Genomic DNA, 12,391 nt, shown 5'->3' on the forward strand with positions numbered 1-12,391 from the left:
CATTTCTTTACTTAGAGGGTTGTGCATATTTGGAATTCTATTCACCAGCAATAATGGATGCTAAGTTGCCAAGTGAATTCAAGACAGATCCATAGACATTTTAGGGATGAGGTAATCAAAGGATACAACTAGATGCCAGGAGTTGATGTAAAGTTTATCCATGATCTTAAAGTTATACAAGGTTTAAGGGATCTTATGGCCTTCTGTTACTCCCAATGTTCTTCAGCTCACCAACTTAAGGATGATTGTTTTGCTTGTCAATGCATTTAATAAGGAAATCAAACTTCTGTGTTCACACCTTCAGAGATATATACTCCAGTAAGACCACCACAATTCTACATATGCAAAAGACACAACTTCCATTACGGTAGGTTGGATCACTTTAAAAGGTGTTTATTGGTCATATACAAAATAAAGTAAGCTGTATCTCAACAAACATACAGTATATACAGAAATAAATTAATGATGCATCCAATGGAAACTGATACAGTTAATTTTCATGGCAGTTATGAATACATACTTATCTACAGATCATAAAGTACAATAATTTAGGTAATAAATACTTATTAAATGGACTCTTTATACAAAGTACGACAACAGAGTGATTCATTACACCCTTTGGGCCAGAATTTGATACAGGCAGCATTAGTCATCAAAATAGCTATAACCTAATTTACCTGATACTGCATAAATCTCTCATCACTACATGTGGTTGTATGTAATCTCCTCACAACATTCAATCTTCAGTGTGATTACAGTGCTCCTGGGAAGTAAAAAATAAATCTTTTCCCCTCACACAAATCCTTTAACAAATTTAGATCGGTTAAGTACTCTTGCTAATAACCCATTCCTTCATACCGACATTGTGCAATTTTTTTTATTTTGTCTTTTTTAAAACACATTTACACTTTTGAAAATTTGAGATATGGTAGGCTCCAAAAGATTGAGACAGTTTGTATGGAGGGGCAGTACATTTAAAGCAGCTTTAAAATCAATCCAGGAGCCAGCACTGAGCATGAAGTTTTGAAAGATTCAGAGAAAAATTGTCTGCAAGTACAAAGGGCAGCTGCAAAGAATATTTGTCAAAAACTATAATATTGCAGCTAGACTAGCCCCATGTAAAAGCAAAATCTACAGCAGCATTTTCTTCTGATGCACCTTCACTTCCCAAACATGTCCAGAGAAAGGATTTCATTTCAAATAACCAAAGGAGCAGAACTTCACTAGGTGCCACACTCCAATTCTTACACTAGCTCCTCGTGTTTAACTTCCCAGTGACATGCAATCACCCAATAATGTGTTCAGAATGGTTGATAATGCTTCTGAAAGATTTCCAGCATCTGGTCAAAGGGCTGTAATAAATATAAAGCTGAACGCAGCACTCTGCCAACAGTACAACAGTAAAACGGAATACCTGCCCAACCAAATCCAAAAAGTGAGCACTCCTCTGCAAAGGTTATACATCCTGGGTTGTCTACCATAAAATGCAGCTAAGAGGGATGAGGATATTTTATCTCTTGTCTGGTAGCATAGTTCCATTAGCCCAGGTATCATTGGTAAGCAAAGAGCAGAAGATTTGCTTGCAAAGTTGGGAAGCACACACAAATAACCAGATAATTGTGTGAAAATTAATCATCAGGTAATCATTCAATCCAAAAGGATAGCTTGATTTTTGCTTTTATGCTTTCTGATTAAGTCTGTCATTATCAGATTAAGTTGTTGCAGGAAATAAAATATTCCTCATTAGCATGTCTGAAATAACATTTCATGTGGGATCCAAACCAAAGGGTTTAAATGCAATAGTGATGTTCTTTTTGTTATCTGTGCTAATATATTAACAAAACTGACCTTTAGCATGTATTATTCCAGTCTATAACTTTGAAAACTATAAAACACAGACACACACACACACACACTCACACTCCTGTAATACAAATTCTTTAGCCCTTGTATCAATACATTATTTGTACAATGAGTAGTCACCTTGCTATCTGTAGGGCACTATTCCAGCACTGTTGTGCTAGACACAAATTGCTGCTTGCATATTTGAAGAGCCTCACTTTACAACAGTCACCAAGCCGTACACACGTACGCCACACACCTCACGTACAAAAGCACTTGCTAAAACAAGCACTTACACTATTCACAGAATAAACGTCACAGGCTGAGAGCATTAACAGTGAAAAACAAATCACTTCAGCATCTGAATGGGAATCAGAACAAGGCTTCAGTTATATTTGTGTCCCTTTAGGAAAGTGTCAGGGAGAAGTGATTCTTTTACCTACTGGTGTCACATTGATTAGTTTGTTTACAAAATGTCTTAAAAAAAAATTTTTTTAAAACAATGTAATACTCCTCATCTATTACTCCCATAGCATTGGACGCATCATGAATGCCTGGTTCTCCTGATAATCAACACAGTTTCTCTTTCAAAATGTTGAACTGATACATTCTAAAAGCCCTTTGAGAAAGAAATCTAAAGCCCATACAGTAATTCTAGTGCAATTTCCTCTTGTCTGGTATAAGACCTCTGCTTCAAATATAAATAAATGTTGCTTTAGGATCATTGTTCACACCCTTTTTTTTAAAAAAAATGTTACCCAAGTTGTAATTCCCTCCCACGGGAAACTACATCATTCTTAATTAATCCTTGCTGGTTAGGCACAGTCAAATATTACAATTTATATCATAATTCTACTCCTTGAAATGGCTTTGAAATAGGTTTGTCCAATTTAAAATTAAACAGGTAGTCTACATATTTGGATAAAACTTACATTTTTATAATTGGAAGTGGGGTGGGGGGAGAAAGAGAGCTTGGAAGATATACAAATATACCATTTGTTTCAAATTCGACTTTTAAAACGCTGATCTGCAATTGAATAGCACCCATTTTAAGAATGGTAGCTACTTTTGAGTTTAAGAGGCTTCTAGAATCAGGTAGTTTTGATTGATTACACAGTTAGTGTTAAAAGAAATTCAAACTGAATGCCATTATGCATTTGTTGTCACTTAACACCTGTCCATATGATTCCACACTCAACAACATGCTCAGAAGATGCGACTCGAATTTAAATTCTAGCAGTAAGTTGCTGTGTCGTCAGGTGATGAAGTAATCACAACACAGCTGATGCATTATTCAAAACATTTAAACATGGCACTAAAAAGCTGGCCAAAGGCAGGCATGGTCTCAGCACCAGCCACTCAACATCTCAAACTGACATCCATAGAGCATGGGCTAAATGTGGATGCAATGTTTTGGAGCTACCGTGTAGAGATTTGGAGCTATTTTAATTAATATAGCTATGAACTAGAAAACTTAAAAATATATATATATATTTATATATGCATTATTGCATTCAAAAATTCTATTTGATTTTTCAGGTTTAACAAATCAAACAGATGTATTTAGAACAAGCTATTTGGTTTAATTTGGATACTATCTGAAATATTCATGGTTAACTATTGTGATTGGGGACTCAGTCCTTCAAAGGCTAGTGTGAGTTGAGATGCTGAGAGTATTTTGCACAGCCCTTCATGGCACAGATAGAAATTGTTCTTGACAATTAAAAATAATTTTTTTTCCCATACTGAAACTATTGTGTAGAACAGCAATTTTACAATTACAATATCACAATTAGATAGAGGTGTGCGAGAAACCAAAGTCATATATGCAGTTTAGCCAAATAGATTTGTATTTCAGATCAAACATTAGGTTAGCCATTCAACAACAAACACTGAGCAACTTCAATAACAGCTCAACAATTGAACAGCACCTTTGATCACACAATCAACATAAAATTACATGAGACACTGAATATATTTTGCATTTCCAAATCTTTGTAATATACATTCTACTTCACTACAACCAAAGAAGAAATCCTTTAGTTTGTGTTGGTAGTAAGTAAGTATGTACAAATTAATGCAAAGTTCAGAAGATACAACAAAGGGGGTACCTTTTGGAGACCACCGCAGTGTACAAGCCAACAAAAAGCTCTCAGAGAATTCAAGGTTCATCACAAATTTACCCTCACATTTTAAAGAAAACTGCAGAATGAATTCAGGTTTCTAAATGGTTAACAATAGATGTTGTGCTGTAGTTTGGTATTTCTGATTGGTTTAAAATGGGGCAAAGAATATTTCGGAAGCCAAGATTGCTGATCGAACCAAACTTGAGGTTCACACACACCCTTAAAGTTGGTTGCATTCTTTTGTAAATTCACATGTGCAGCAAGTGAAGTGGAGGAAATACAGAAAAAAAAATACACACAACATAAACCCCATTGTGCTCACACACAAATAAATACAGAACTAAACTGTAAAATAACACTAACTTGCATATTAACACATCACAGATACATCACCCCGAATTCACTTAACACGCTGCTTCACTAGAAAGCTATTGATTTCAATAAGCCACTCTAGAAACATCTGTAAAAGCTATTAAACAATTTTTTTGTGAATTTTTTGTATATAAATATTGTATGATAATCTGTGTACTTATAAAAATTAAACTCGAATACCCTTACATGTTGACAAAGATACTTTGTATACATACACTAAAGAGGAACTTTTACTATCAAAGATTCTCTGAATAAATTTTCATTCATATGGTTAATCAGTCCCTTCTACTCACACTTGCTCTTTAAAAGCAGTTTCAGCAAAAGGTTCAATGCAGCAGTCATTTTCAAGAGGAATGGGGTGGAAGGCAGAGCAGCAACTAATTCTAGTCAGCAGGAACAAACAATGAGTCACAAGTCAGAGAGGACAAAACCTTAAGTGCTAAAGGACAGGTAATAGTGTTTTCCTTTCTGGTGCTTGGATTACTGCTTTACTATTACCACTTCAGCTAAAGTCACTTGTTTTAGGAGGCAAAATAAAACACTCCAGTACTATGACAATGGGGCTGGGACAAGCAAATGAGGTCACTTAAAACTGCTGGTAAACTGTCCATCCACTTGCTGTAAATTCCACACAGTGTACACACATTCAACAGTTGGACAACTAAGCATTTTCTTGTGGAAATCAGCAATTCCTTAAAACTGCAAACTTTACCAGACGTTCAACTTCTGCCTCCAAGATGGTCATCAACTGTACATTGGTGATTTAATAACTTAAATTAAAAGACTAAAGTTACCAAAAGCTGTCTGAAGTATGTAAAGCAACAGAGTTCCTTATGAAACTGTACTCTTGAAATGATTGAAGGACTCATTGTACAGATGACCGTTTTACTGCTTTCTCTGGATTGTGGCAGGGAGATGCAAGGTTGCTGGAGGAGCTTATAGAGTTACAAAAGGACATTACAATTCTGCCTCCTCCCACTTCAGGATTTTTAAATACTGTGCATCATATTACAATAGTTTTTCTTTAAAATATAAATTAAAATCCAAAGTTCTAATTTATGATATAAATTTGTCAAGATAAAAATGGTAACATATGAATAGAAAGGAATACTTAACCATATGAACAGGTCATTTGAACTACCTTACTCCATGGTGATACGGTACACCGTGTTCAGATGTGCATGAATATGAGAAGCTGTTGACTGGTCAATGCACAAAATTAGCCACAAGGTTTCGATGCGAAATAAAACCACCAATAAATACACGTCCCACTGGACTAACAGACTGTCACAATCTAATTGGTTCAACTATTACTGCACTATACAACTTTGGGATTTGTTTAAATATATCATGAGGCCACTTCATTTAAATGCACCAAGAAAGGTTTTTGTTTTGCAAAGTTTGCTCAAATTACGGTGATGAAAAAAAATCAATGAATCTGTGGTGTTGACCTATATGAAATTTTTGTCAAGTGGCAAGACATTCAAAGTAAATGAAGCTCTCCAATTATTCAAGCAAAGAAATGTACAGCATTTATTTTGGTACAGCAATAGAGTTCTAATTCTATTAATTGTTCTCATGCTGTTCAGTTAAAACTGGAGGCCTGTGCAGATATGTGCAAAATAAAGCCCTCAACATTACACTGCCAAGCCAAAAGTTTTGTTTGCTATGATGATCGAGGTGGGCTGTTTTAATGACTGCTTTGCTTATTCACCAAGTTGCCACTAACCTGTGTACTCCTGTGGAAAAATACAGTTCAAATTATTGTTTTGGCAGGGGGTGGGGGAAGCATTTAGAAAAAAAACCTTGTGTTTAACTCCATGAATTAACCAGTTTTACTACAGACTAGTTTGGCTCTGGCCTATGTCTAGAGCATTATGTACTAAGATCTTGCATCAGTTTTAGATTTGACTATTGTGATGACACTTGTGGTAGCCACTTTGCCTGGCATAATGGGGCCAATGGCAGAGGTGATGGGACCTCTAACTGGCATGACGGGTCCTCTGGCCACGGTCCTGGCGAAACTCTGCAAGGCCTCATACTTGGATCGCAGGGCATCTAGCTCCAATTTCATGCTGGCATTCTCAGACGCCAGCTTCTCTACCTCTTGCTGAAGTTCGGCTTTCTGCTTCTCCAATTCCTCTTTCTGAGTCACCCTCTTGACACGGCAGCTGGCTGCGTAGCCACGGTTTTTGAGTGTTCTGCGACGTTGCTTCAGCCGGATGATCTCCTCTTTGGTTAGACCTCTCAGATGTTGGTTCAGCTCTCGAACAGACATCGAGACAAGCTCCTGATCTGTGAGACTGGCTCCATTTTCACCCGGCTCCCGCTTCACCTGTGAGGGTTGAGGGGGAGGAGGGGCAGGAAAGAGGAAGGATTGCAGTAGAATGGTGTGTGAGGTGGGGGGGGGGTTGGGGGTGGGGGGTGGAGAAAGAAAAGACATGTTCAAAATACAGAACCAGCCCAAAAATAAGGCATTTAGAAATTCTGACTCATCAGTTGGGACTTTTTGTCCTACAAGTTAACCACATTCAAGATTATAGCAAATATTAATGATTCAATACATCTTTTAATACGAGTTGTTCTTTATCAATTATCACAAGATATTCATCAAATCAATCAAGAACTTGTTTACAATTCACTATAAAATAGCAAACAATAGAAGTGCCATTGCTAGTTTCAAAAGTTATTTATTTACGTAGACAGTTTTCAGATAAAGGTTATCTTCTAACATCAAAAACTGTTTTCACTCTTAAAACCCATGCAATTCTTCCATTCTTTTTACACCAAAAAAAGGTGCCCAAGGACAGCAGTCACTCACATCGAAGTACTGGTCCACCTTTCAATTACATGACCTTTCAAACCATAGGAGATTAAAAAAAAGGTGAAATAATTAAAAGTTTAAGAAGTTAATATTCAAGGCTGAGGCTGTACGTTTTAAACTGTGAAGTAAATCAACTTCCTCACTCAAAAACACAACAGAAATAAGTTAGGGGACACACTTTAAAGAACATTGTAAATGGGAATCTCAATACAACAGGATTGTAAGGATATGCTAAGATCACTAATGTTTCATTCAACACTCCTTTTATATTAATACATAGGAGGTTGTTAATATTTCTAGTATGGCAACCATTGCTTTATTTTTTTTTGTCACACTGGTGCTGAAAAGCAGATTTGCATTCAAACCAAAATGGATATATATTTACAATGCTTAAGTGTGGAACAACTTGGGATTTACTTATATCTAAAACAATGTTGCATTTAAATTTATGTCGTCACCTCCACTAATTTAATTCGGTCACGTACTATTTTATTACTTCAATGCCAAGTTTATTTTGTCAAATTTGCAAGCTGTTTGTTTAAAAAAAATGCAATGAAACTATTAATTAGAATTTATTAACGGCACCCCTGTGGCCATTCCCATCGACAATAAGTATACCGTTTTGGATACTGCTGGTGGGGACGACCTACCAGGGACAAGTTGTAGTGGTCGCGTCACTGGCACCGAGACGGGACCCTCAGCTCAGAAAGGAAGGAGGGAAAAGAAAAGAGCAGTAGTGATAGGGGATGCGATAGTTAGGGGGACAGATAGGAGGTTCTGTGGGAGAGATCGAGAATCCCGGATGGTCTGTTGCCTCCCTGGTGCCAGGGTCCATGATATCTCGGATCGAGTTCTCGATATTCTCAGGACGGAGGGTGAGCAGCCAGATGTCGTGGTCCACATAGGGACCAATGATGTGGATAGAAAAAAGGAGGAGGTCCTGCAAAGAGAGTTTAGAGAATTAGGTGCAAAGTTGAAGGACAGGACCTCCAAGGTTGCAATCTTAGGATTGCTACCCATGCCATGAGCTAGTGAGGCTAGAAATAGGAGGATCATGTAGCTAAATACATGGCTAAGGAATTGGTGCAGGAGGGAGGGCTTCATGTTTCTAGACAATTGGGCTTTGTTCTAGGGAAGGTGGGACCTGTTCTGACGGGACAGTTTGCACTTGAACTGGAGGGGGACTAACATACTTGCGGGTAGGTTTGCTAGCACTGCTCCAGGGGGGTTTAAACTAGATTTGCAGGGGGAGGGGAACCAGAGTGTTAGAGCAGATAGTGATGTGGAGGAGGAAAAAGGTCATGTGAGGACTGCAGGTATCGACAGAAATCGAAGGTTTGTACGTGATAGAAATGTTCTCAGGTGCATCTATTTCAATGCAAGAAGTATTATAAGTAAGGCAGATGAGCTTAGGGCGTAGATTGGCACATGGGATTACAATATTATTGCTATTAGTGAGACTTGGATGCAGGAAGGGCAAGACTGGCACTTAATGTTCTGGGGTTCTGTTGTTTCAGACATAATAGATCACAAGACAAGAGAGCAGAAGTAGGCCATTCGGTCCATCAAGTCTGCTCCAGAGAAAAGGAAAAAAGAAATGAGAAATTGGGGGGGGGGGGGGGGGGGGGGGGGCCAAAAAAACAAAAAACCTAACCCCAATTTCCAGCCTTATCCCCATATCCCTTGATACCCCAACTATTTAGATATCTATCTATCTCTTCCTTATACGCCTCCAATGATCTGGCCTCCACTGCTGTACGTGGCAAGGAATTCCACAAATTCACCACCCTCTGGCTAAATAAATTTCTCATCTCTGTTTTAAACCTGTACCCTCTAATTCTAAGATTGTGCCCTCTGGTCCTGGACTCACCCACCAAGGGAAACAGCTTGACCACATCTACTCTGTCCAGTCCTTTCAACATTTTAAATGTCTCTATGAGGTCCCCTCTCATTCTTCTGTACTCCAGTGAGTACAGTCCAAGAGCCGACAAACGCTCATCATACGTAAGCCCTTTCATCCCAGGGATCATCCTCATAAATCTCCTCTGAACCCTCTCCAACATCAGCACATCTTTGCTAAGATATGGGGCCCAAAACTGTGCACAGTATTCCAAATGAGGCCTCACTACTGCCCCGTAGAGCCTCATCAACACTTCCTTACTTTTATACACTATACCTCTAGAGATGAATGCCAACATAACATTCGCTTTCTTTACCACCGATCCGACCTGGTGGTTAACCTTTAAGGTATCCTGCACGAGTACCCCCAAGTCCCTTTGTACTCTCCTTCTCGATAATAATCTGCCCGTTTATTTCTGTTTCCAAAGTGTACAACTGCACATTTCTCAACATTGAATCTCATCTGCCATTTCCTTGCCCATTCTCCTAAACTATCTAGGTCTCTCTGCAACCTTCCTGTCTCCTCAATACTCTCTACTCCTCCACCTATCTTGGTGTCATCCGCAAACTTAGCCACAAAACCATTTACTCCATCATCCAAATCGTTAATGTACAAGGTAAAAAGAAGCAGCCCCAACACCGACCCCTGCGGAACACCACTAGTAACCGGTAGCCAACCAGAACAAGATCCTTTTATTCCCACCTTTTGCTTCCTGCCAACCAGCCAGTGCTCCACCCATTCTGTTATCCTACCTGTAATTCCATGACCTCTCATCTTATTAATCAGTCTCTTGTGCGGCATCTTGTCGAAGGCCTTTTGAAAGTCTAAATACACAACATCTACCGCCTCTCCCTTATCCACCCTACCTGTGATTTCTTCAAAAAACTCCAATAGGTTGGTCAGGCAGGATCTTCCCTTCACAAAACCATGTTGGCTAGGACCTATCTTGCCTTGAACCTCTAGGTATTCCATAACTTCATCCTTGAGGATCGATTCCAATAACTTTCCCACCACTGACGTCAGACTAATAGGTCTGTAATTTCCTTTATGCTGCCTCCCACCTTTCTTATAGAGTGGAACTACATTTGCAACCCTCCAGTCCTCCAGAACCATGCCAGAGTCTATCGATTCCTGGAAAATTATCACCAATGCCTCCGCTATCTCTAAAGCCACCTCCTTCAGAACCCGGTGATGCACCTCATCCAGTCCGGGAGACTTATCAGTCTTTAGCCCATTTAGTTTTCCTAGCACCTTCTCTCTAGTAATCTTAACTGAACTCAGTTCCATTCCGTGAGACCCCTGACTAACTGGTATGTTGCTGGTGTCCTCCACAGTGAAGACCGATGCAAAATACTCATTTAGTTCTTCTGCCATCTCTTTATCATCCATTATAATCTCTCCCGCACCGTTATCGATTGGTCCTATATCAACCTGTGTCTGTCTTTTACTCCTTATATATTTAAAAAAACTTTTAGTATCCTTTCGAATGTTATCTGCCAACTTCCTTTCATAATTCATCTTTTCTTTCCTAATGACCTTCTTAGTTTCTTTCTGCAGGTTTTTAAAAGTTTCCCAGTCTTCTGTTTTCCCCACTCATAGAGGGGGAGGGATGAAAGGGGAAGGAGTGGCATTACTAGTCAGGGAAAATATCACAGCTGTGCGTAGTCAGGACAGCCCGGAAGGCTTGTCTACTGAGGTGGAGCTGTGTAACAGGAAAGGTATGGCCACACTAATAGGGTTGTATTATAGACTGCCCAATAGTCAGAGAGAATTGGAGGAACAAATCTGTAGTGAGATAGCAGACTGATGTAAGAAACAGAAAGTTGTAATAGTAGGGGATTTTAACTTTCCACATATTGACTGGGACCCACACACTGTGAAAGGGCTGGATGGCTTGGAATTTGTCAAATGTTTTCAGGAAAGTCTTCTAAATCAATATGTAGAGGTGCCACCGAGAGAGAATACAATACTTGATCTCCTATTAGGGAGCCAGGCAGGTCAGGTGACAGAAGTATGCGTAGGTGAGCATTTTGGGTCCAGTGACCATAATGTCATTAGTTTCAAGTTAATTATGGATAAGGACAGGTCTGGTCCTCGGGTTGAGGTTCTAAATTGGAGAAAGGCCAATTTCGTGGAAATGAGAAAGGATCTAGGAAGAGTGGATTGGGATAAGTTGTTTTCTGGCGAGGATGTGTTCAGTAAGTGGAAGGCCTTCAAAGGTGAAATTTTGAGAGTGCAGAATTTGCATGTTCCTGCCAGGATTAAAGGCAAAGTTAAGCATAGGGAACCTTGGTTTTCAAGGGATATTGGCGATCTGGTTAAGAAAAAGAGAGCGGTGTATAGCAGGTATAGGCAACTAGGAACAAATTAGCTACTTGAAGAGTATAGAAGAAGTAAGAAAATACTAAAAGGAAATCAGGAAGGCAAAAAGAAGACATGAGGTTGCTTTGGCAGATAATGTGAAGGTAAACCAAGTATATGAAGAGTACAAGGATAGTAAGGGACAAAATTGGTCCCGTAGAAGATCAGAGTGGTCGTCTATGTGTGGAGCCTCAGGAGATGGGGGAGATCTTAAACAGTTTTTTTGCATCAGTGTTTACTCAGGAAAGTGGCATAGTGGATATGGAAGGAAGGGAAACAGGCAATAGTGTCATGGAACATATAGAGATTAAAGAGGAGGAGGTGCTTGCTGCTTTACAGCGAATAAAAGGTAGATAAATCCCCCGGGCCTGATAAGACATTTCCTCGGACATTGAGAGAGACTAGTGTAGAAATTGCAGGGGCCCTGGCAGATATATTTAAAATGTCCTTAGCCACAGGTGCGGTACTGGAGGACTGGAGGGTAGCTCATGTAGTTCCGTTGTTTAAAAAAAAGAGGATCTAAAAGTAAACCAGGTAATTACAGGCCAGTGAGCCTGACATCAGTAGTGGGTAAATTATTGGAAGGTGTTCTGAGAGATCGGATATACAAGTATTTGGATAGCCAAGGGCTGATTAAGGATAGTCAGCATGGCTTTGTGCGTGTTTAACGAATCTTGTAGAGTTGTTCCGAGGACGTTACCAAGAAAGTAGACGAAGGAAAGGCTGTGGATGTTATCTACATGGACTTTAGTAAGGCCTTTGACAAGTTCCCACATGGGAGGGTAGTTCAGAAGGTTCAGACACTAAGTATCCATGGAAAGGTTGTAAACTGGATTCGAAATTGGCTATGTGGGAGAAGACAGAGAGTGCTAGTGGATGATTGTTTCTCAGACTGGAGGCCTATGACTAGTAGTGTGCCTCAGGGATCTGTGCTGGGGCCATTGTTGTTTGTTGTCTATATCAACG

General features: G+C 39.4%; 1 protein-coding gene across 1 annotated transcript in view; it reads right to left on the reverse strand.

Moving 5' to 3' along the window:
• Positions 1-377: 377 nt before the first annotated feature.
• The window catches only part of LOC127579992 (transcription factor MafG), a 53,230-nt gene continuing 41,216 nt past the window's right edge, over positions 378-12,391 (reverse strand). Inside the window, exon 3 of the mRNA XM_052033114.1 lies at positions 378-6,675. Within this exon, the coding sequence (XP_051889074.1) occupies positions 6,223-6,675 (453 nt within the window). The 3' untranslated portion in view covers positions 378-6,222. The remainder of the gene's footprint in view (positions 6,676-12,391) is intronic.

Source organism: Pristis pectinata, chromosome 18 (genome assembly GCF_009764475.1).
Source record: "Pristis pectinata isolate sPriPec2 chromosome 18, sPriPec2.1.pri, whole genome shotgun sequence".
In the NCBI taxonomy this organism is placed as follows: Eukaryota; Metazoa; Chordata; class Chondrichthyes; order Rhinopristiformes; family Pristidae; genus Pristis; species Pristis pectinata.